The following is a 25849-nucleotide window of genomic DNA, read 5'->3' as shown; positions in this document are numbered from 1 at the left end:
GCTATATAGATTGAAATCTTTCAAGTATATAAGGCCCGCATTTAGAGCTTTCAACTGCGAGCACATTCTCGAGGCCCTCGCTCCGCAAAGCTCCAGGTGTAAAGAAAAGCCAAGGAGGCATGAAGAAGTGAGCAAGCCGTTCGAACCTGACGTACTCCCACTCGAAGCAATCAATCTCCGTCTTTCTTTCCCTGGTGAGACTACAACCCGTTCACCGTCCCTCTATCGGCAAATGTGCCGGCGTCTTTTTTATCATCCGTTTCTCTCTTTTTCAGATATGTAGGGTGTGTCCTTTCTTCTTTGTTTCGAGCATCCTCCTTCCGACACCTGACTGTATATACACACATGCAAGTGTAGCGCTCAAGCGCCAGCCAAAAAAGCGCGTGAGCCGCCGTCAGTAACGCGCCCCGCCACGCTTACGCGTAGCGTCGGTGGCAACCTGGTGCTTTCGCACCGCGCGGTGCCCCAACTCCGGAGAGTCCAGTGGAGAGCAGCGTCGCTCCAGATTTCTGCCGGTGGCGAGGAAGAGGGGGAGGGCCGATGCCGCCCATCCCGGAGCGTTTTGTCGCGGGGTTCCCGAGCGCATGCGCCGGGGCTCCGGGAGGCGGGGGCGGATACGTGACGCCGGGCGCACGTGACGGGCGGCGCGGCTACGCGTCACTTTTCGAAACGCGCAGACGGCGTACCCGCGCGCCGTGCGACTGTAGTCCTCGACGTGCGCGGCCGTGGGCCGAGTGGCGCGCGTCGGCTGAGCCTGCGCTTCAGAAACACCGAAGCGTGGGGACCCTTTCGCTGGACTTAGCGCCCAGGGGGCTAGCGCCGGTAGAGGGGGGGGGTGGGGGTGGGAGGGGGCGGGTTGGTTTGTAGCCCGGGTTCAGTCGCGGTAGGTGCTCGCGTGAGCCGCGGTGATGCTGCGTCGCTACCAGGGAGCCGGTGGCTCAGCGTTGGACCTGGCCGAGCTGCAGCGCGAAGAAATCATGGGCGCCGCGCCGTGCTCGTCCCAGGACGCTCCGGACAGCGCCAACAAGGAGAGCCGGCTGCGGCGCGTGTTCACCGCGCACGTGCGCCGCCAGAGTAAGAAGCCGCGCCACGGCGGCTTTTCGCTCAACAACATGCTCAAGGAGCCCCTGCGCCTCGTCAACTCCGTGCCACTCAACTTCGACTTTGGCAGGTGAGAGACGTGCAGGCGCTAGCTGTAACTAACTTTCACCGCCAGGCTCAGGTTGTTTCCGTCTACAGCGCCTGTTTCAAAGTACCATCGTACCTTCCATCTGACTTTCATTCAGCAAACGCCAAGCACTTTTTTTTTTCCATGTCGTCTCAGTGTTTCCCTTCTTTACAGGCGGCGGTATGAGCGTCGTTTGTAGGAGCTGTGAGCGAGATGTCATCCACCTGTTCCATGGTTGTAATAATGGAAACAATTAACTGCATGTGTTTGTAATGATTATAAACTAGACAAATGTGAACTGACAGCGTTAGAGATAAAATAGTTCTGTTTTGGTTTTATTACCCCAGTACAAAACCCGTTACCATATGTACGGGTATTGAGGCCGTGAGCACGCGTTTTTAACAGACGCCGCGCATTGAATTATGCGTTTTAACTATGCAAGCAAGTGTTATCATAAGGAATTCCTTCACCGTACTTTAGCGCCAGATCAGAAGTGATGTAAACAAATAATATTGATGGAGTGGCGTGCGCTCTCTCCTTTAGTGCGGAAGTCAGTGCGGAGTTTTTTTTTTTTTTTTTTCAAAGTGTTGCTTTCAGAGTACTAAGAGAGCGGACAGTTGAAGTAAACATTGGTGCAGCGAATCGATCGAGAGTGATGCGAACAACAAACGCTCAGCTGTACGGATCTTGAGATAGTCGTTCATTTCTTCAAAGTCGACGCAAAGGTACTGTGTGTGACTAGGAAGGAAGGCAAATATGCAAGCGATATCAGAGTCGTCTGACCAAGACACTGCAGGCGAGTGTTTGTCTGTTCGCATATCTTTCGCTAGTTAGCACGCAAGCAGATATACAGAGAGAGGAATCAAGTTGAAGTGACCCATGCGGCTCTTTTCACAAGCTTCATACGTTCACGCACACCTTAAGCTTCTAAGTTGTATGAGTTCAGATCAGCTGTTATTAGCTTTAAAACTCGTCATCCAAGTCACAGGAACGTCCGCTATTGACCTGCGAGCATAATGCCCAGCCACCACCTCACAGGCTTCCTGAGCTCTCGTTTTGGGGAGTTGAGCCTGCTCTTAAAAGCGAAGTTTTCAGTCGGTCAATGCGACAGGAAAAAAAAAAAGTGGTCGAAGAGGGAAAGCTTCCGCACTACTGCCATGTAGCCGAAAAATAGAATCGGTGCGGGGCTCTGGGTCGGCCCAAAGTGCAGCGAAAAGGAAAGATTAGGCGCTGTTATCGTTGTACGAACTGCACGTTCTCTGCCTCTCCATTTTAAATGGGAAAATGCAGAATATATATGAGACCGTATGAAATGCCCCGGTTATCATTTGATTGCAAAAGATAAAGATTGTTTTCGCTTAGCGCTGCGGATGTGGCGCTATCACAGTGTGAACGGAGGCATGAATGTTCTTGTAAAATGTAACAACCGTCGTCTTAAGAATTTAGCAGCAGTACGGCGTCGGCACGGGGCAGTTAACTGACTGCCAGTAGAAACATTACAGCGAGGAACACGTGCTTCACTAGGTTCCCTCCTCGACTTTGAAGCCAAACTCTAACATCTCTGTTGATATCGTTCCACGACGATAGTGACGGAGCCTGACCTGCAACACGTGGGAGTATCGGAGGAGACATCCGTACTGCGCCGACGCCGACAAACGAAGGTTTGTGCGCAGGGCCACGAACTTCAAAATAAATGTGGTATGTGGCTCGTCGCATCCGCATGTGAGGCTCGACCAGTCACGGTGGCTCAATGGCGTTGCGCTGCTGAGGTCACGGGTTCAATCCCGTCCGCAGCGGCCACATTCCGATGGGAAGGGGGGGGCTTGCAAAATCGCTCGTGTGCTTAGATTGAGGTACAATTTAAAGAACCTCAGGTAGGTGGTCATAATTAATCCGGGGTGTCCCCCAATTTGGCGTGCCTCTTAGTCAGATCGTTGTTTTTGCAGGTAACACCCTAGCATTTTTTATTATTCTTTAAATCTGTGGATTGGGGCAAAACGCAGCACTTGGCATCTTGAACAGAGCTGTTTTTGTTTTATTAGACATCCTTTTTTTCAATCTCTATTCTTTCCCATCGGCTCAATTTCGCCACTCAGATTGTCGACCTCACTTCTCGCTAAGTTGCAAAACATGTGTTTGACTCTTCCCTTTACAACATTGTAACAATGCCTCTTTTTTGTATAACCAGAGACGTAAACGATATCAGCCACTCTATTTCTCGCTGAAAAAGAGTGGCTGTATTTAATCTATGCAGTCTGAGTATGTATGTAGAGTGGCTGTTTTCAATATGTAGCGTGACTAAAGAAGAGACGTGAGCTAGTTAGTGCTGTAGCTTTTATTGCGACATAGTTTCTAGCGGTAAAAAAAGTTGTCAACGGAAAAGAGATGCGAGAAGAGGACAGAGCGTTTTTAATTTTTAATTAATAAAAGAGATGCATACTAGGAAATCTTCACGCTATGACCCTCCCCCCTGCTCGCGTTACCGTTTTGTTGCATTCCGTTGCGATTTATCTGTATCGCATTTCACCGGAAACAACTGATTAACCAAATGGTCCGAACAAAAATAAAGATTTTTTTCGTTACGAAACTTATTTTACATGTTCATGAAACTTGCATGTTCCCGCGCAGCGTGGCGGAGAGGAGAAGTGTTTATTCAAAACGGAGTGATTGACTCCATCTTATACGGGTGCCACACAGTATAATTTCGACTGCGATCGAGGGAGATCGAATTTCAAGATCGCGATTGGCTCCATTGCGCAAGCTGTCGAAATGAGCCAATCGTGGTCGAGCAATGTGATCCAGATCGGGTTCGAATGAGTTCGAAAATGGTGGTGGTGGTGGTGATGTTGCAGGCAGGTGGCGTCAAAATAGCCGGCAATTGTTTCGTTTGAGCCTCCTATGAGTTGAGATCAATGGTGTGTCACCAGGTGTCGATGAGCCCCTGTCTCGCAGGAAGGCAATCAACAGTCGTTGCACTCTCTTCCTGATTGCCGCGAGCCCTCCGGGAAAAACAACGTCTTCAACGGTCCTGTGCGTAATGTCCCTCTTTTGCAAGCTGTCGATTATCGCTTTTCTTTCTGTGTCGAACTGCGGGTATATCCAAATGAAATGTTTAATGTCGCCAATGTCATCACAGAAGGCACAGAGCGGGGAAGGTTGCGTCCAGTCTTGATTAACCAAGCCGGGGTGTTCCGCGGAGTCGGTTCTGATGCCGGTACAACAGCGTCGCTTCCTCGCGAGCAAGTCCATGGATCACACAGTCTTGGTGGGGAGTCTTGGGGATCGCCCTTGAGGACGCCCTTTTTATCCCTCTCCCTGTTCGTTTTTTCTTCTTTTCTCGGTTTTTGTATTTACTTACAGTTAAAAAGAACTGTTTCGTAGTGCTAAATTTCACTGTTTTGCATTGCATAAAATGAAACTTTGACACAAGTTGGGCTTACGATCTTTTTTTTTTCTTTTTTTAGATATTTTATTTCTATTTGCGGAGCAGAGTGTGATTGCCATTAATGGTTTTTCGCCTCCCTTTTTTACCTTGTATATAGTTGTAATGCTAGCTTTGATGATGTTGCATTCCCCCCTATGTAATAGCCTCCAACTGAGGGCCTTTAGGGTATACTGAAATAAAAAAAAAATTTTAAATGTTCGATGCCGCCAATGTTACCACAGAACGCACAGAGCGGGGAAGTGCAACGTCCAGTCTTGAATAACCAAGTCGAGTCGGTTCTGATGCGGTACAACAGCGTCGCTTCCGCGCGAGTAAATCCATGAATCACACAGGCTTGGTGTGATTCATGGCCTTGTAGATCGCCCTAAAGTGATTACGGTTTGCATCCTTAGAGTTCTGAAAAATGTTTGGCGCTCTCACTTTTGTGACACATGACAGCGTTAGGCGTGCAAAGAGTGTCAGCTTTTTCGTTTCCATGAATTCCTACGTGGGATGCGTTCCATTCAAATTTTACGTTAAATCACTTGCGCAGTAGATTTTTAATGAGTGCCAGAGACTGTCTTGTGCCTTGCAAACTTCTCTCGAGGTAGGCCACCATGTAGTCGTTGTAACGCTTACATTGAGTCCGTCACCACCACGACATCTCGTGCAGAATAGGCCCGTAGTTTTCGCGAAGCCGCGGCGATTGCGGCGCTTTCTACTGTTGTAGGCGAAACTACGCGATCCAGGCGGCCAGACCATGACGCATCAAGGGAGGGTATGCAGAATGCCGCTGCGCAGCTATCTGTTTGTGCGCACACCGACCCGTCTGTGAACACTTGTAGGTGGCTTTCATATACGCTGTGCTCAAGTGGTCAAATATAAGAAACTTTGCTTCGGCAGTTGGAATGGTTCGCTTCGCCGGTCACTGGGGTACACTGAGGCTGCAGGTAACGTCCGAGAAACATCGTGGCGGGTCGAGGCGACTCCGTCTGAGGCCATTCCAATCCTAAAAATCGGAAGGTGTTCAGCGCTGCATGGAAATGCGAGCGACTTCTTGCTCTTAGCCGCCGGAGAAGCGCCGTTGCTGCGGGGGACTCGCCCAGCCTTAAAAGCTGCGTTAACAAGGCTTGAGGTGCCAAAAGGCGTAGTGGAAGAGACTCTGCTTCGTTAGTAACCTTCTTCAATGCACCGTGTGACACCCATATTAGTTGTGCAGCGGACAAGGTGGTTGCCGCTTACTTAAAGTGTTGAATGCAAATGTTAGAACCAGTTGTGTGACGTGATAATTTAACTTCAGAAAAAGTCATAATAAACGAACCCTGAAAAAATAACAAGTTTTATTTACAGATATACAGCTAAGAAAGCAAAAGATAGAGAGAGATTCTTGCATTGAGTGTGCATAGTATTTGGTACATGCTTTCATCGTTCCTGCAGGATGTGTTTAATATGGTTAGCTAAAGCGGGCACGTCCGTTGCGAGAATACAAGTCATCGACGCAATGGCAAGCACATCGGAAACGTCACTCCAAAGCACTCCAGAAATATACCAATTTTCCTATGATCAAACATCTGCCGGCTCAGCATGGTGCTTAAAGAAGAAGAAAGCACAGACGCCGCACTCGTTAGCTGGCACTCACCGCTTTCGGGAATGTTGGTAGGCAGAGAGCTCACGAAAGTTTTTGTTGCTTGCGTCCTTTGGCCTGAACCCGCGCCGGTACAACTTGTGCAGGGCTTTGCGCTAATTACTCCGTGATCCTTATGCGCGCGTCTCAGGCGATGGGAACGACCACCTGCCGTGCCTACAGCACTGCACTCAGCGTCCAGGCGTTAACGCTGCCACATGTTCATGACGTCACGCCTGAAGATTGAAGGTACCCTGTACTGGCTTGCCGAAAGCTGTCGTGTTCGCAGGCTTTGATTTGACTTGCAACATAAAAGACACGAAACAGTGTTGGCTACAGATCAGTTTTATAGGTTCGTTCATATCCAACAGCTGGTTTTCTTCTGGCCAATCTATCTTTTCATAGTTGTGTGACCAATTGCACTCACTGTACAGACGGCACGCAGAACGAGGCCGATGAATACACAGAAGTGGGAGAAAACGCAGACGCCAGCTAATTGACACCTGTGAGATTCGTAGGACTGACGCCTGTGAAAGGAAATAAAGTCGGTGTGGTAATCAATAGAGAATGCTACCGATTCTCATTAGCTGCAATCAAAACTGTTCCAAATAAATTGCATTGTAGCGCACCGAAGCAATCGTCAGGGATATCTTTCATTTTGCAATGTTGTAATGCAACTTTCTGATCTCCATGTCATCTTGCCTGACGCTCACCGTCTGCGTCCTAGATTTCTTTCCACCAGCAATACTAAGAAGCGTACATTTTACATTCTACAATTCACCTTTTCTGCCAATCCCTGCAGACTATTTCTTACTTCGCTCACGTAGATCAAAAGCTCACTTCATATCCCGGTTTAAGGAATAACAGGTATTTAATCAAATAGGCTTTGTAGAGACAACCGATATATAATGGGCGTAAGTCTCCGGAGTAAGAGACCCATTAAAAAAGAAAAAAAGGCGGACGGGGGGAGGGGGCATGAGCTCAAGCAGTACGAAATAAATATTCACAAACACTTTGTTTTCAGCTTTTTTTGCGTATACATAAAATCACATTGTTCTCTTCTGCTCAACTGCTTCGCAGCGGCGAGCATTGTCGAGAGTACTAGGCAGCTTCCGCGGGTGCATGGTTCTTCATTTCGTTTTCTCGTTTCTTTCTTTATTTAACAACCGTTTTGATTGCCCGCCTTTTGGTCTACTTCTTTCTTTTACATTCAAAGCGAGGCAAATGCGCCGCTGTGCATTTTGCACGAGACAATGCTCGGTTCATCAAGTTGTTCAGACACGGGCGGTTCTGCCTATACGGAGCCTTGCAGCTGCCGCCGGTTTTGTTTGCCGCAACCGCAGTTTCGACAGCACCGGTTGGCCCGAGTACAATTCGCAGCCGGACGAGTCGCCGCGTAGACGCCGCGACCAGTCCTCTTGCAGCTGCATGTGCCCACTTTTGCTCCACTCTCGGGAAAGAAGTAAAGCGCAACTTGTTTTTGCGAGCACTTCTGTGCGCCGAAGGCGTTATCGGAGCTACCCTGCCTTGTCGCCGACGAAAAGCGCACGGATGTGGTCTCCGTACGTGCATTGTCTGCAACTTTCTGCACCTGGAATATTGTCCTCCCGATGTGTGCGTATGTTAACGGCCAAGTGCGACGCACTGACACGGGTGGCTGTAGTGAATGGTAGGGACATCGGCAGAAAGAGACACAAACACCGACCACTTCGCGTCCATGTAGCAAAGTCTGGGACAACAATTGAATAGGTGTTTTTACCCTCAGAAAACCATTACCGCTCTTTTCTTTAAGTTTATTGTCTTTGAAGCGTTTTTTTTTTCCTCCACAACAGCACGGCTTTTTCTTACGGAATCTGCGTCAAAATTTCGACGTAAAACGCTTTCACGGTTCACTGTCAGCAAGCTTATGGGTTACGTCACGGTGCTTTATTTCGAAGCAATGTCTTCTGATGTGTATGAATATCAAATCCTTGCGTCGTGGAATCGCAATAATCAGCTTTTTGTTCACGAAACGTGGCTTTCTTTCACTGAGGAGGCTCACAGGCTATCCTTTAAGTGTAAATGATCTACATTGCCTCAAAGTAGAAAAAAAAAAACGCGACAAAAACGACAAAAGCTGTAGTTCCAAGCTGTGGTTGCCAGCTGTGGCTAGACAAAGTGGAAAGAGGGAGTGGGGATATTAACTTACAGTAGAGCATAGTTAGTTACACTGCACTGTGACAGCGCAAGGAAGACGGAACTAAATAAAAACTTTAAAAAAATCTTTGCAGGTGCACGCAAATTCGAGCAACTGGTACATCAAAGAGCGAAGCTGTTTAAGGAATTCTCACAATACTCGGGAAGTATAAGAGCTAGGGTCCTAGAGGTCGGAACTCAAGACATTGCAAATGCTTCACTGTATCTGAGCTTAATGCTCCGTTATTATCTGCTGTATCCGACGCAATCTTCCTATATACTGCGCTGGTTATACCGACGTCGGCGTCCTTCTGCACACTGCGACATGCAGGTCATATGGCCGAAGCTTCGGTGCTGCGTTGCAGGCTGCGTTTCCGGCGGTTCCCTGGCTGACATTCGATACCGATGACGCGGCCACACGTTGCCGCAACCTAACGACCAGAGTTGTGTAACTCCGCTTAGTGGCTTAGTAAACATTATGCCGGTAGCTCACTCATTTCGCAGTGAGTTCTTGCTATTTAGTGTTTTCTTTCGTTTTCTTTTTTTTCCTTTTGTTTTTGTCTACAATAGTAATGTAAGCTCACGTAACCAAAGAGGTCTGTCCTTAGGCTTTAAAAGTAGCTAATATACTTCAGCATGTGTAGCTTGTTTCTTTTGTTTTTCTTTCTTTCGTTTTCTTTTTTTTTTATTGGTGCGTTGCAAAATGCGCCACCCTATCTTCATTCTGAAGACTAATTATATTTTGGGGCGATTTCTAACAGAAAGTAAAGGTCCTTCCTAAGCACAAGGGGCAGACGCATAGGAGCGTTCTAGGTTGTTCAAAGGGTTTCAGTCACACTCGTCTGCACACCTAACATTTTCGAGACCACGTACGAGTCAACTTGTTGCTTCCCATGTCCAAAACGCCTCAAGTTGAGGTTATTTCTCTCCTCTCTCCGGAGAGAAATAGAACCAACCATGGAAGCAACATGCAACCAACCGCGTGCGTTTGTTGCGTGCGTCACGTAATACTGCTGCTTCCGGACGTGAGCTAGAGAGAAAGAGCGATAATGGGAAAGGCCGGGAAGTTAACCAGGCTGGGGTCTAGCTGGCTACCCCGCACTGGGGAAGGGAAAATGGGCCTATAAGATGAGTAGAAAGAGAGAAGAAAAGTTCACAGTATCCGCGTGGCATACACCCGCACAAGCGTTCATCATTCAGTCAGCCACACGTGATCACGCACTCTGATGGATGTCAAAAAATACCGTATATAGCGCTCTCGTGGCTTTGCACATTGCAGAAGCACGAGGCCATGGTGATCGGATCTTCTTTTCTGTAAATAGGAAGGTAGCCTGACGGGCAAGAACCTTAACTGATGGACAGTCACACAGCAGGTACTTCAATGTTTCTTCTGTGCCCCACGTGTTACAAGTGGCACTGTCCGCCGTTCCAGTTAGGAATTTAGAAGCATTCGTTTCAGAGGTAATGGCCTATTCGCATGCGACGCAGTAGCGTAGCTTGATATCGAGTAAGACTGATTAAGAGCTGTATCTTCATATATGGTCTTGGGACTAACCGGCGCCTACTAGCAGACCTGGGCTTAAGTACAGAGAACATCACGCCAGCTTCATCGCGTTGAGAGGTCGTAAAACCGCCGCCATCGAGAAGCGCCGGTTGCAAGATTCGCTTATCGTGCGGAAGAGGAGCATTTATTGTTTCGAGTTATGCCTTCAAGTATCCGATGAGTCTGTCCCCTGAGTCGCAGTGATGTTAGTTATTTCCTCGCAAAACGCAGAACGAGCACCTCTCTCGGGACTTTTCGCAGAGCGAGTCAGCCTTCATTACATAGCTTCCTTTTTTTTTCTTTTCGGAATGATTTATGCTGTCGATTTTCGATGGATATTGCTTAATTAGTGGCAATACGATATCAGCATCTGCTTCCCAATGTACCGATCATGTTTTTGACCGTCAGAATGTAAAGCTGTATTCCTGCAGTGTGGTCGATTTGTGAACTGCTTGGAAATGCTGTCGTTCCTTTGTCGATTTAAAAAGATATCATAAGGCGGCGGCGTCAGTCTATATGGCTATGACTGTAGGTATTTTCTCGAACAAAAGTATCGCAGGACATGTGACAGTTGCTATTGAGATATATATATTCTGTCGTACTGAAACACTCTAAAGTTTAGTGCAGTTGAACCATCATTGTTCTGGGCACTTCTCGGTCTCTGTTTCACTGAATTTCATTAGAATGTGTGAGCCGTAGATGCATGCTATAACGCCATATATCGCGCTCCTATACTGTCAATAATCTATCGACAAATGTATAAGCCAAAGGTATCCAAGAAGAGCACACCCACCACACTAGCTACAGGCGGGAATGGTACGGTAATAACTTCAAACCGTTCAAAAACAGAATTCATTTTGCGGGCCGTCCTGGCTGTAGAGACGCCCTTCCATGCACTGAGACAGATAATAAATTAAGTTGTCAATAATTTCTTCACCTAGGGAAGCTATACCTTGTACTTGTCATCGTCCCACCGAGAAGGCGCATGAAGAGAAAATTGACCGTAGTTTGGCTTGTTCGAGCGCTACATTATAGAGTTTATTCAAGCGCGTTAGCCCTATGTCTCTCAATTTCACTCAATATTTATTGTTTCTAGGCTTATTGTCGCAAAATACATCTGTGGTTTACTGCGTATCGATTATGCGCATCGCATTATTCGCTTCACCGGCCTCCGCGCAAACACCTCGGATTTAGGGATGGGTCGCATCTTTGCAGCCCTTCCGCGCGCATCAAGCGTTTGTCGTGACCGTGATCGAGTGCACCTGAAATTACTTTGCTCGGGAGCGCGACCGGCGCTCGGTCAGTGGCACCTACGGCTGGCCTCTGTAATCCCCCTCCCCACGCATTCAATCAATTCCACCGCCGCTCTCTGGCAGCCTTTCTCATCTTGCTCAAGACGGGGCGCGCTCTGGCACCCTCTAGTTCTGTGTCAGCGCGTCGCGTGGAGCAATACACCAATACGCAAAATGCGGGCGCTTCAAGGGCTCTGGAGCGCCGCGTCTCAGTTTACAGGGCCGGTGTCTACCGGTACACCACGAGCAGGCGTCAATGGCTCGACGCCCTTGGCCGCCTCCACTGTCCTGCTGCTTCTTGTGCATGGCCGCTAAAAGAAAAACTACGCCAGGAAATTTAATCCCCGCCTCTGTGCGCTGGCGGACGGAGTGCGTATAGAAAGAGGGGTTTGAGTGGCGCCTCGCCACTGGCACCGAGGAGCAAAAGTGCGAGGAGCACAGCCTTCGACGCCGATGCACAATATTGCACCAAGCTGCAAAAGGCGCGCGAGTTCAGAAAAAAAAAAGAAGAAGGGTGGGGGTGACAAGAGCCGTGCAAGTCCTCACACGCATGCAAGTGTGCCGACCTGAGACGGCACTTGCATATACGTCACGCTCGCATGCAGAAGACGCGCACGGGAACCTAAACTTTCGCCCGAATTCGTGCAGAACGCGACGTGCTTCCATGGACTCACGGGTTGCTGTCGGCAGAGCGCTCTTATATGTTTCAGTTCGTAAAGTAGGCTTCAATTGTACCCGTGGCGCCAGTTCCTTTCACTGCAGTTCGAGGGAGCGATTCGGCCAATGCAGTTTCAGCTCCTGAAAGTGGCGTTTCATCTGATTTGCCTAGGAACAACAGTGAGAAGTGACGAGAAGGTCGGATGGCAAACGGCGACGGATGACGATGAGAAATGAGAAGTCGATCATCTGTGCCAGGTGTAAAGGTCAATTAGTGAACTCCGTTTACTTGTCCTGACGTCAAGAGGAGAGTGGTGCAGGCTGAGTGACGTTCATGCACTCGTGCATGCAAAAAGACCGAAAGCTGGACCTTTGGTAGTAGCAGGAAGGAATTAATACTTTCCCTTTCTTACATATATTTCGTCTTCCACGCTTACCTGCGTCAATTTCATTCTGCATATAATTGCTCTTTGATCTCATCCGATGACACTACGCTGAGAAATTTAGTGAATGATGACAGACAAGATTGCTAGAAACCATGGAACTGTTTTCACTCAACGTGGTGGCAGCAGCAGTTACTCTTGATACTTTATTTCCGGTATATTTTCGTTGCAACAGCATGAAGCCCACTGGTGTAGCAGCATTCATATTGGCTCTCCAGAAGGAGCGCTGAGCACATCCTTGCACTACACTGGTGAACGACCAAGCTGCTTCGGCGAATGGCTGTTTCATGAAAAGGCTTACAGGGCCTGGGAGGTGTGTCGGCAGCGGGCCACACTCTTCAGAGTTGGTGACCCTGCGCTACGCAGCAGATGCATCGGCACAGGCCAGTGTATAGCTGAATGTCTGACCATTACTCAGCCTTTCCGCCTACGGCCTTCATGTCTGACCCAAACGCCAGTATTACTCCGATTAATTTAGCTCACCGAGAAATGCCCAAAGCAAAATGCAGTGCATGCCTCTCGAAAGACAACAACAAATAATGATATTTCTGCCTACTGCACAAAAGTCCTCAGGCCACGTGACCCACGGAAAATTGAATTTCCCCGCACCCTTAGCACATCGCCTTGAACTGAAAAATGCAGCCAGCACTTGAAGGTCCTTTCAACTTACGTCTAGTACATCTATCAGTTTTTGGATATAATAGTACAGTCTGTGTGCTAATTCAATTTATCGCGGCCCGTTCGGGGTCCATAAATTTTTGTTCTCGACAGTACTTCTTGACCACCATAAGACTAGAATAAACACCAAAATTGGTGCTAGAAATTTTCCCGTGCGTTCTGTGTTATTCTGTTGGCAAATGTTCACATGTTGCACACAAAAATGAACTACCAAAGAGAGAGAGAGAGAAGAAGCAAGGATACAAAAGTATAAACTGTGCGCCCCCTTGCTTTAATATTCTAAATTTCAATTTTGGTTTATAATGTTATTCAACAAGAACACTCTTAGAACCGCTTGCTTCTTGGCGAATCCCCCGTAGTGAGCGCCATTGTTTGGAAACAAGAACAATGGAGGACAATGCGACGAGCATTCGCTTTCCTGGCTTACAGGTGGGTTAAAAAGGGAATTGAAAAAGAAAAAAATTGGGAGAGAGTTAGCCACCTGGCGCACGCAAGAGGACGCACAGCAGGACTATACAAACGGTCGCAGCCGCGAGCACGTCGCATCCAGGGCGCATTACTGGAACCACAGCTACCATTCCGCTTGCGGAAAAACGGAGATGTTTAGGAGCACGCTACTTACCGCGAATTCGAAAAGTGAAAATGATTTTTCACGCCTGTGAGATACTACGACAGAGAAAGTGACAAACTAAACGATTCAATACAACATGATAGCATTCATTACGAGCTTACGTATTCACGTATGCAGTCTGTTGACAGTGTAGCTGAGCATGGTTAAGTAACTCATAAGTAAGGCTCTTTGACCTATTTGCGTGATGGCATAGTCTCAGTGCGCGAGTATTAAATACAGCAGTATAAGGCGTTCTTTGCATGACCGGTAAACATCTACGACACGCAATATAAATGATCACGCTGTCGTGATCAACGCGTATGCATGCTTTAATGAGAAAAGCCAAGTAAATCTGTGGAAGTACGAAAATGACGCGTGCATGTCAGTGTTCGAGGTCAAATAAACTAAGTAACTGACAATATATAAAAATTTTCTTTTCTGGCGATTGATTCTTCTGGAGCACTCAAGCATCCAGCCTATCTCAAGTGCACTTCTAAGCTTAGGTCAACTTGTAAACTTAGCAGAGGTAACTAGTAGACATATTAGCGAAACCGTTTTTACGCGAAAAGTATCTGTACACGAACGCCGCTGGAAAACCTTGACAGCGAGGAAGCTAATAGATAATCCGCCATCCAGATAATAATCGCATTTACGAACTCAATGTTTTGTGTGTCCGGCCACTGGTCTTGCAAAGCCTGCATTATCTTCACGTACAGATGTCATTTGCGTCGACTTTGACGTCTCAAAGGTGGCAAATGCATCAATCTAATGGGCACTAGAAACGCCATTTCTTGAGTATAGTGACAGGCATGATGCCGGATTAAGTGTGTTATGCCATCCCACGAACAATAAAATGGCCGTACGTGACGATAGAGAATACGACGCTAGAAGCATGACTGCCCGATACCGGATCGGGCAGTCATGGGCCGTCAGACCGAAGTGCGTACAGCACATCGACAATACGGCACGAACTCGAATATATATTTTTGCGTAGATGCATTCGTGATTCGCTATAGTACCTATCAGCAAACAATATGTACGAACATGTTGTTTGTTGATAGGTAGAATGGTATGAGGGCCAAGGGCGCTAGCGAACCTCCAAATGTTCTTATACGAACATCGAATGGTTCTCCTAGGGAGAAGATGCGATAGTTGGTGTGACACAGCCACCGTAGCGCTTAAGTGACGGACGCGGACGTCCACGTCTTTCCTACTTTGTGCATGTGTTCGCCGCTTAATCGTTATGGTCCCGGCTGTCTTAATTCGGCGCATATCCGGTTGGTCCTTGCGATCAACGTGCTACGTTATTGTAAGGTGCGTTTATAGTCCATAACATCGGACGTAGAAAAGCTATTGTGACTCCATGACAAGGGAAGACAGGGTTTGCTGGTCTGCTCCACAGATTTGTTCACCGTCTTTTTTGTGCTCAACGTCCCAAATTCCAGATGGCCGACAATATTTACATGCCGCAGTGGGAAGCTCTACAATAAGTTTGACCGCCTTGTATTTTTATAACGTGCGCCAAATGTTATGTGGTATCTTCGCATCCTGACTTCATCGGATTAGGGCCACCGCGGCCTGGAGTCAAACCCACGATCTCGTATTTGTGTAGAAGAACGCCATCTCTGCTGAGTCAACGCTGCGGTAACTCCAAGAACTTGTTTACGTCGCACAGCGTTTTCTCCGTGTGAAATGGCACCTAGCAGAGCGTGTTATCGTAGTCGCACTTGAAAATTCTTTACGTTCTTTTGGCCTAGTTGTAAAGATGCTGAAATATATTGAGCTTTTGATTTATGTACTCTAAAATGAAGAGTGTCGGCGATGCGAAGAGCGTGAGCGGGCTTCTTTTGGCGTTGTGGGCCCAAATGCGATATTCGTATGCCGCAGGGTGTCTGAAAGTACGGCGGAGCTGTTCTGCACTGCCTCTACCGCAGCGTAGCCTACGCAAACATTCTCTTTAGTCGGTGCCCCTGTATGACCTGCGTCCATTGTTGGCGCGGACATCAGCACGTCCTATGCAAATGCGGTCACTTTTCAACGTCCGGGCTTTCTCTGAAATCTTCGTAACGCTCGCATCGGGATTCTCACCTCGTGGTCCTTCGTCCGTTCCGGCAAGATTGTCTGGATCCCGCTCGGTATATCGCCGTCCTTTTGCGAGTCTGTTCAAGAAGGTGCCTGTCAACGGCTATTTGGCTTTTATGTTTGTCAATCCTGCGTAGCAGATTGCTACGGCGGGCATATGTAGTTTTTATTCGTATGGCGGGACGAAGGCGAAGCGCCTCCTTGGTACAACTCTTCATTGTTTTCTCCTTGTCATGAAATTTTCCGCGACACGCGTATAGGAACGCCGCTTCCTCTCTTGCGCCTATGGACGGAGTCTTTCACAGCCTCTCCTACCCAGAGGTCTTCGGGGATGTCCTTGTTTTGGGAGTGAAAAAGCTGGTCCAGTGGCAGCGAAGGCACTGATCTGTGCTGGGTCACAAGAAAGGAGGGATTCACAAGGCGGGATACCCAACAATTAGGTCAATTTTGCATACAAAACTACAACTATGGCCAGACACAATCCTGTTCATGCCTAAAGAATATGTCTTAATTTTGAAATAAGTACGTGCTGCGCATTTTTTGACGAAATCGTGCCCATGTAAATAATAACATCGAGCTAAACATATGGAAAAAACGTCTTGGCGATCAACTTCATCCGCACAACTGCGCCGGACAAATCTCTAAAGGACGTGGGCAGGCAATGTGAAATCGCTCGGCACTATGGGCCCAGTGGTAGCAACTCCCCGTGGCAGGTATAGCCATGACCCAAAATCGCACATCCTTTCATGAGGACGTCGAAGTTCGGTACAGAAGTCAGTGGAACGGATCATGATCACCAGCATCACCTGAGCCATCACAGGGACTGCTCAGGTGCCATGGCTAATTTTCCATCTTACCGTTCACACGTAGACAATGTCGACTACGTATGCCACTAATACTGCTGTAAACGCCGATCTATCGGCGCGTTTCTTAACGCGGAACTTCCAGGCATATGACAATGTTGTGCAAGAAGCCTTACCCAATACTCCTAAATTTTTGGCCTTCATGGCCTTCATTTTCTGCCTGTTTGGGCATGCTGTTTTTCTGCAGATAAGTTGTGCAGTAAACAGCAAGGCGGAGGATATTTCAAGAAACAGAAAAACAGTGTCGCTTCCACCTAAAATAATGCAACCAATTTGGCCATCATCGACGTTGTTATTATTATTGTGAGTCTGCCTTTCGTGCGTGACTGTCATCCTAGCACTGTTTATTTTTCAAATCACGACAGTATTTCCCCAATTTACACATTCCTATTTGCAGTAGTAAACGATAACGTAGGTGCACGGGACAATGCTTCAAGTAAGCTTCTCAAAAAGCAGTATTTTGCGTGCTACCGAAACCATGACTCATTAAGTATTTTATTCATAAAAAAGAATCAAACTCAGACAAATATTGCATATTCATATTTCACATGTAAGCCATGCCATCCACTCAGACTACCTTCGAGCGCATAGCGGCGAACACATGCTGGGCAGTTGAGGGCGAAATTAATATACAGAATCGCCTGTTGGCCTCTCCATTTCAGAGCTTGTGGACGGAGCAACATGGCATGTCGGATACCGAGTTGCCTATGTTATTGCCTGTTTTTCTAATCGAATCATTTACTTGACTATCCTGTGTTCAGTCATTGGCAAATAGATGTTGCTTTTGTGCTCTTTTTTTTTCCTTTCTCTATAACCAGTTATGTTGTAATTTTCTTGCTCATTCTCTCTATTACCTTCTTTGTTTGGTACCAATATCGTGATGGCAGGACAGCTCAGGTGTCCACTGAAACGTGTCCGCTGTCCACTATATACAATAAATTATTGCTTCTACTAAGAGCATTTATCCATCTCGTATAGGCAGCATCATTCGCACTAGAAGCCCCATTACAGTAGCGACAATATGTCATCTTTCTTGCCTTCACACGCCACTATTTTGCACATCCACAACACCTCTTTGACGTCCTGTCAGTTCACAAGAAAAGCTCACTAAATGCGTGCCCATATCGCACATCTGCGTCGGAGCAAGTCTTAAGTGAGTAGTCTGACCAAATCAAAAGACTCTCGGCTTGGCTGACGCCCCCGTGATAAGCACGCTAACATGATATCAGTGCAATTAGGCGGGAAGCAAGAAATAAGAGTGAAAATACCCCGACGACATAACGCACGACCGAAGCAGCGGACGATCGAATACACAGCAGAGGCGTCGAACGAGGGGATGTACCACAGTCGTTGAGACGAGATTATGAATGTAGCGCTGCTTCTTGAGTAGCACAGTGGACAGCGAGCACAAGGTGGAGTGGACGGAAGAACCTCGGCGCGGCTACACGTCATTCCTCTTTAGGAGTGCTCCAGCGCTGGCCCGGACCTGCCATTCTCCATTACGGCCCTCCTAATACCGCCGCTCTGCTGCAACGCTCGAGAGGGCCCTCTCGCAAGGCCTCCTAGCGCTCCCTCTCTCTCCTATGCACGCTGGTCTGAATTACTGCTTCAAACCAGAGGCCTGCCGTGCAGCTTGAACCGCCGCTTTAGCTTACCGAATATGCTTCGGAGCCCCATTAGTCCATCACTTCCGCCGGCGAACTCTTGTCGCGGCCTTTACGGTTTGTGCCTAAGTGCGGCCTTTCTTCTCGGGCTTCCTCACCATTTTGATTCCGCGAGATGAGTCAAGGACACTCAAGCTGGCTGCTGAATAAATGCGCTCTTTTATTTTTACTGCACGCCTCTTGTTTCCGCTCATCATTTTCGAAGTGATTGCTGCAGGCTGCGACTCCAAATTAACGTCGGCTGATCAATGACAGAGGTATAGCTGTAGGCGCTAGAGAGTATATATATATATATATATATATGCCTAAACTTAAAAAGCAGGCCACAAGATAGATCCTGACGTATAGACTCCCGTCCACTGCTGGTCCAGGGCGGTATATCGACGTTCTTAGTGTGTGTATATGGCTTGAGCAGGAAGCATCTTCCAATCTCCGTTGTAGGGACTGACAGCCCACGATACGAAACGCAATTTGTGCCGTATTGTAATGCGCAAGAGACGCGACCCTTAGTCTTCAGTGAAGGCATTTGGCAGGAATGGCCACAGAAGTCAGGAAGAGTTGAGCCAGGAGAGCCTGCAGAGCCTGCAAGAGCCAGATTGGAGCGTGCAACACTTCAGTTTTGCCAGTCGTTTTAAATCTTTGAAATAACAGTCGTATGAGTTCACGTTTAAGGTAGAAAGTCAAGTATGCAAATGAGGTCAGCCACCGGCTGGCCCCAGTTTTCTTTCCGGCATGTGGCATACAGCCCACATCGCCACTTAGAGATATTGTGAGCACCGATCAGACTTCGTCTTTCTGAGCTTCGTCGTAAGAGGGACCACTTCCGAGGCATTGGTTCAACCGAGGGCATTTCTCAATAGCCGACACTGTTGCCATCTCCTGATTTTTTTACCAATTTACAACTCTAGGCCAGGTGACCCATCTACCATAAAACGAGCCCCGAGCTGCTGGCTATAATAGAATGGATGTGAACAGTTGAAGAAGAAGAAATTCATTCACTGCTCACAGTACGCGTCATTCGCAAGAGTGATGTGACACGTGTTAAGGTGAAGATCGCTGCTTCAGAGAACCAAGCAACCAGCGCCGTTATTTATCTTCGCCTGTAGGTAAGCGAAACGGGAAAAAAAATATCGCAGGTGAGCACCATGGTGAGAATGTGCACAAGCATGCAAGTATAACGCGAGAAATCTATTCCGAGCGCTGCAGCTTTGCACCAGCTATTGGGCACCGCAATCGTCGCGAGTCCAAACGACGAGCGATGCTCTCTCCAGCGCGAAGTCGTCCGTAATGCTTGTCTGCAAGGGCAGCCCACCTTGCGGGCCTCGCGTTTGCCTTCGGAAAGCAGAGACGGCTGCCGAAGCTCCTGGGTGAAAGACGCTCCTTGGCCTCGTGTGGGGCGCCAGGCTTAACCTGAAGGGTTTGCCCCCTCCATCTATATGCCTGTCTGCTGTGCCCAGCCAGAGACGGATGGCCCAGCGCTTCGGCCTGCACCGGCGTATTTGAGCACCCCGTCTCATTAGAGCCAAATGTGCGCTTCCGTAGCCGACTGCGCTTAATCCCTTCATTAGTGAGCGGTTTCGCTTCTTCGTGTCTAGCTATTGGCGCGACGGCTTCATAATTGGCCCCATGGAGGACATTTTCATGTGATTACAGCAGTGCAGCTAATGAGGTGAAATTCATCAGAGAAAGAGCAAGTTTGGTCCACGCTCGCGTCTCTGCGCGAGCACGCTGGCGTAAGCTACCTGACATCTGCTAGTGAGCCAATACTTGGAATGGTGGCGGCGAGATCCTTCAGAACGTGATATTCGTATACGTTTCATCACCTATCCCAGAATGTATGAAGAAGGGCAGAGAAATGCTGGCACGTAGAAGGCAAGCCTCGTGTGCACTTAAGGGAACGCCCAAACTAGTTCACTTTCCTGCTGAAGGCACATATGCCTCGAGGAGCACATTAACGCGCCATGCAACACTTTGGTGCTCGCCTAAGGCTGTCTTACGGCTAAGACCCGTTTCTTACGATGCGATTTTACATTGCGTTTCTCGCAGCTACAATTTCCGCACATGCGAACTTCGCATTGCCGTTTCACGTGCACGCACCGAGTGCGGCAGATACGATTTTCGCATTGACAGCTGGTACCTAGCGAAGGACTAAATTATTCTTGGCATCGGTGAAAACACAAGTTAAAAACTGTTTTCGGGAAATTTTTGGGTGCTTGAGTTTGTTACTTTATCAAACCAAAAATTAAGTAGGCAGGCCACAGTCTGACAATCTGCGTTGTGATTGCTTCCCCATCCTCGCTGAATGTGCGTTTGCGCAGAGAAGTTGAGCACCCCACACACCGAAAAATAGCAACACACGAACGGGCCGACGGCCCATTTGCCACACCTGCGAATTCGCAACTGCGAAAACGCAAGCAAGTTCGCACCATGTGAAACAGGATTTGGGGAATGAAAGGTAACTGGTTCTGCGCTGATGCTGTGCTGACGATGCAGTTACAACAAGCTTACAGGGTAGTGATAATCAGAAGCGCCTGATCCGGCTAATACGCATTGAGATCTTCTCATTATTTTTTAATGCGCAAAGCATTCTTTGTCTCAACCCAGGCACACCATAGGCTGGTTTAAATCTCGTATCGTTTGGACATTTTCAATAAAAAATAATTTGAGCGACCCATGGTTTGCTGGCGAAGCCAGGCCGCCAGCATAACGGCCCTATATGCTGTAGCCATTAGGGCACGATCCTTTGTGTTTTTTTTTCTTAATTGTATTAGGCCACGATCGCTCGCGTACTTCTCTTGTGCCAACGCGAGCTAGCTCAGACCTCTGGCGCGTGTGGCACGTCGCATAGCCCTAGCGAAAGCACGTACGCGCCTGCCAGCTTCCATTCGATCGCAGACTTGAGAGTGAAACGCTTGAGTTATAGTCAATCTTACAATGTATTTCATGTGCGTCACGTCGCTTATCAACAAGTTGTTTGCAAAAGTGAGAGCGCGCCAGTTTCTACAATTCTTCACTCGTGGTTGCTAGCCTTTGAGGCGCCGTGTTAGATTGCACCGCCTTCGGAATTGGTCCAGGTCGTAACGTAACAGTGTGTAACACAGAAGATCAGTCGTCACGTCATCGCCCTCATATACTAACGTCGTCACCGTTGTCATCTTCTTGCTAGTCTCGTGAGGCACGTGCTTGCGTCACATTTACGCGCACACAATTTCTTCAAGTGCACAAACACGTTGATCTATCGGGTAAAGCTTTCCAGAAGGCCAAAAGGTGTTAGCGGCCTGCAGAACGATTCGCATAACATTTATTCTACTTGAGAACTTAGAAAAAGGGCTCCCACATGGGTGTCTTCAGCACCCTGGCATTCCGGAAGGATCTGATCTAGCCCGCAAGGAAGCTTCATGCCTTCTCACATTTCTAAGAGACGCTGAACTGTTCGACAGATGGTAAGTATCCCAGTGACAATGGAAGAGACGCTCAGACGGAGCAATTGCCGGCCTCGGTCGCCAGGCTAAACCCGCCTGTAGCTACAACGCACCATCACCGCACAACCCACAGTGTATGGATTCTTTTTTTTTATTTTTTTGCACTGCAGAATAAGAAAAAAAAACTTCTTGGTGAATTGTTTAGAAGTGCTCTAAAACCACATGAACACCACGCCATGAATGCGCGTCACATTCTTCGTAGTGCCTCGTCCCGGCCGTTCACTGTGCGAAGCAGTGCAACCCAATGCATATCGGAAAGAAGGCAAAAGAATAATGAAAAAAGAAATCCTTGTACTCACGCTTCCAGAGACCCTTTTATGGCTCAAAATGGTGCCTCTGAACATCCTTTTGAAAATATGCTTTGCTAAATATAAGACCCATCGCTCCAGAGCAGCAGCTCTCTAGCGTGTTCTATGCGATAACGCAAGGGGATTTAAATAATTTATTATCTTAGACTCAAAATATTGCGAAGTACTTCGCATTTGCGTGGCACATAAAACGTACCCACCATAATTTATGGCTTCTACTGCCAAATTTCTATTGGAAGATTTTGTAATAGAATTCGTATAGCAATGAAGCCTCCTTCGCGTGAATTTCACGTCTTTTCCACACAAACATACGGCAGACATACGAAAGCCTTCGCATGCGGATTTCGTCAGTAGGGATAGGTACAGTACGGTCCACTTTTAGAGGGAACACGCGAGCGCGCGGCCGGCGCTACGCGGAGCGCGAACTGCAGGCGAGATTTTGAAACTTGGAGCATGCGCATAAAGGCGCAAGGGCAGTGCTTGCCGCCGTTCGTCTGCTACTTACTGCCCCCGCGCTTGCCATGCGCTGGATAGCGCGTTCGTTTTTCTGCGGTGCGATTCATGTCCCTGTACTCTTCCTGCGCCTCGTCGGGTAATCAGCGCGTAGAACTCAAAAAAAAAGAAGTACCGTTCGTTTGTTGCTGTGGTTTCTCAGCAGCTTTGATGCGATTTCATTCATGGCCAAAGCGGCTGAATTTCGATTACGGGCGAAATGCAAGAAAAGCCATGTGCTTATAGTATTTAGAAGCACGTTAAGGAAACACTTGCGATTGATAATAGTTCAAAATCTCCCAATACGGCGTGACACCGAATGATATCCTTGTTGTGGCTGGCAATACCCCCGCAAATGTTAGTTCTCGCTCGCGTGATTTTTTTTAATCGTTGAGGCAACATCGCCAGAATATGCGAGGACGTGCACTTTTACGAAAATTATTGCGTTTAACCAACACGCGCGCTGAAAAATGGTGTGCGTAGAACGACGCGGAGTAAACGAAGAAGACAAAATTTATTCGTTGTATTTGTGTGACAGAGTATAGGTGAGCCAGGCCAGATCTATAGCCTCGAAACATTTAAAAAATGCAAAGCTAATGGAACATGTCTGTGCCCTGTGAAACACAAAATAAAATGCAGATCTCTGCAAGCAAAGTAGGACTAAGCGCGACATACCAGGCACTGAAAAAAAATTACACTCGTAATGCCGATAATTACGCTGGTAATCGCAAAAAAAAAAAAAAAGTCGGTTGTTTAGGCCTCGGGCTTTTGGTTTCATCGTTTTGGGGTGTCTAGAGAAATGTGTGGTGGATCCTGGGTCTTCCATTCTCATATGAACCTAAGTCGCTTCGTGCTCAAATAGCGTGTCCTAGACTTCGTTCAGTACCGGGTGACGTCACCTTCAGCGTTCGATTACGGCCTTCATCCTTTCAGGCAGAGACCTGTACAGTGCTTCTGTGAAGGATGAGTCGCACTTGAGCCGCTCCCACTCCTCGTTGACCGCAGCCCAGAGGTCATCCGCAGATTTTCCATGAAGACTTAGGCGGGAGAGAGATGTCTTCATCCTTCCCCCACACATTTTCTATTATATTCAAATCAGGGGACTGTGGGGGCCACATGAGCACAGTCACTCCGCGCTGCTGTAGTAGGCGATCGACCTTTTTGGCGGTGTGCACCGGCGAGCGGTCGTGCTGAAAAATGCAGTCATGCTGCGGTGTGATGTGACTGGTGATGTGCGGGAGGCCGACGGTGTCCAGAATATTGCTGTATTTGTCCGCTGTGAGGGCCCCTTGTATGCGCACGAGGGGTCCGAGGCCGTCACGGGTGATGCAGCCCCAAACGCTCACCATAGTCCGTCCGCTTGCTGCTACTCGCTGAACAAACTCAGGCCTGAACCTATAGTAGTAACAAACACGAACGAAAAAAAAAAAGTTGTTGAAGGCTGTATAGTGCAGCACTCTTGTCTTGCAATGCCGATCATGTTATAACGGAAGGAACTGCGAGACGAAACAGCAAACTTAAGATTATTAATACGGCGAAAATGCTGAGGCCCGTCTACTTAGATTAGGTGCATGTTGAAGAACCTCAGGTGGTCCCAATTTCCGGAGCCCTCCACTATGGCATACCCCGTAATCATATCGTGGTTTTGGGACGTTAAACCCCGGATATTATTAAGATTATTAATATGAAATCGAGTGTTTCATTCTCGGCAGCAGATACCTTAATATTTCTGGTGCAGGCATGTTTTCCAACCTACGCATGTGGCACAATGGGCGTATGATAAGTAGCGTATAATTTCTAAAGGAGTTCCAATCGCGGCGCTTGGGTGACACTTGTATACTTTTTTTCGACTTCGGCGCGTTAAAACTCAAATTTACAGTTTGCTTTACTAAGGAAGTTGTAGCAAGGTTAGGGAACTGGAGAAGACTTAAGAGAATTCGAACATACCGAGTTCTGTCTGGACGCCAGACACGAGCCCTCTGATCCCATTTGGTCGTGAATGTGCACTCGTCGCTGAAGACCACTCGGCGCCAATCGCCAGCGGACCACGCTTCATGCCGCTGGGCAAACGACAGGCGCTTTGACTTGTTCACGTTCGTCAGTAGTGGTTTTTGCGCTGCCATCCTGCTCTTGAGTCCTGCTTCAGCCAGCCGTCGCTTCACAGTTGTTTTTGAAGCGGTCAGTTGAAAACACTGGCGTATTTCGCTAAGTGAAGCTCGAGGGTTGTCAGCAACGTATGCAACGATATTCATATCGTCCTCCTGAGTTGTCACTCGTGGCCTTGGTTTCCGAGGGGCATCCTTGATCCTATTTTCATCTCTGAAAGCCTGGATAATTCTATTCACGGTCTTAGGTGGCCTCTTCACCATGGCAGCGACAGCGCGCTGGCTGTATTCTGTAGTGTAGAGCTCGACTATGCGAAGCTTTTCGCCCTCAGGTACCCTGGCCATGCCGCTTTTAAGAACTAGCCCCACCGCAAATGCGATCAGCGAAGAAATACGCCCCCAGCTGTGGAATTCTGTGAAAGCGATAACAAAGCCCATCACTTGCGTAACCTAGTGTCAGTTCTCGCCAAAAAGTTAATCGTAAGCTTTCCACATGCTTTTCGAACCAGCCAGCCGCTTTTGATAAAGGAAAGGAATCTGATGGTTGATGCAGCGAGCATAGCAAGCTTGTCTTTCCAACCATATAAATATAGAACGGTGCTAGCGCGCGCCGAGTGCTGGGGCGGAGAAGTAGCAGACGACGCGGGTACGAACCGCCCTTGTGATTCTATGCGCATGCTCCACGTTTCCAAATCTCGCCAGCAGTTAGCGCTCCGCGGACCGCCGGCCGCGCGCTCGCGTGTTCCCTCTAAGAGTGCACCGTACTGTACTATCGTGAGCAATATGAGCTCTAACACGCGAGCGCGTGGAAAATATCCTCGAACCCTACATCGGCCGATTTGCAGCGGCCGTTTTTGGAAACAAATTGGAAAGGGCGCCGCGCTTCCGCTGGCTGTTCACACTCCCGCCTCGATATCATTGCTGCAAAACGGTAGCTTGTAGCATGTCACTGGCCGCTAGCGGTGATATCAATTCACATCAACGCGCACAGCTACATCAAATGACCCATCAGGCTATCGAGCTGCTGAGATATCGGCTGTGACGTATACTGCCATAATGCACAGGTCATGCTTGTATTAACTCTAGGCGGTGTTGGCTGAGCGTTCGGATACGCCTCTTTTATAATTTTTTTTTTGTACGCTAGCGAAGTGGGGGTGCCAACAGTTAGCGGAAGAGCCCCCCTCCTTTCCCCTCCGGTTTCGGCAGCGCCATCCACGTAGGACGCTATCTAGGTTTTGA

General features: G+C 48.1%; 1 protein-coding gene across 3 annotated transcripts in view; it reads left to right on the top strand.

The window, feature by feature from the left end:
* The first annotated feature begins 850 nt into the window (after positions 1-850).
* Positions 851-25849, top strand: part of LOC119436447 (GTPase-activating Rap/Ran-GAP domain-like protein 3) — a 444125-nt gene continuing 419126 nt past the window's right edge. Inside the window, exons 1-2 of one of the 3 annotated variants that reach the window (XM_049657852.1) lie at positions 1034-1171; positions 2756-2829. Coding sequence is in view for 2 of the 3 variants with exons in the window: in XM_037703297.2 (XP_037559225.1) it covers positions 909-1171 (263 nt within the window). In the remaining variant the exon portion in view is untranslated. Of the gene's footprint in view, positions 1172-2755; positions 2830-25849 lie in introns of all 3 variants that reach the window. The other 2 variants (XM_037703297.2, XM_037703295.2) reach the window with 2 other exon arrangements.

Source organism: Dermacentor silvarum, chromosome 1 (genome assembly GCF_013339745.2).
Source record: "Dermacentor silvarum isolate Dsil-2018 chromosome 1, BIME_Dsil_1.4, whole genome shotgun sequence".
NCBI classification, from domain to species: Eukaryota; Metazoa; Arthropoda; class Arachnida; order Ixodida; family Ixodidae; genus Dermacentor; species Dermacentor silvarum.
This window is presented reverse-complemented; position numbering and strand designations above follow the sequence as displayed.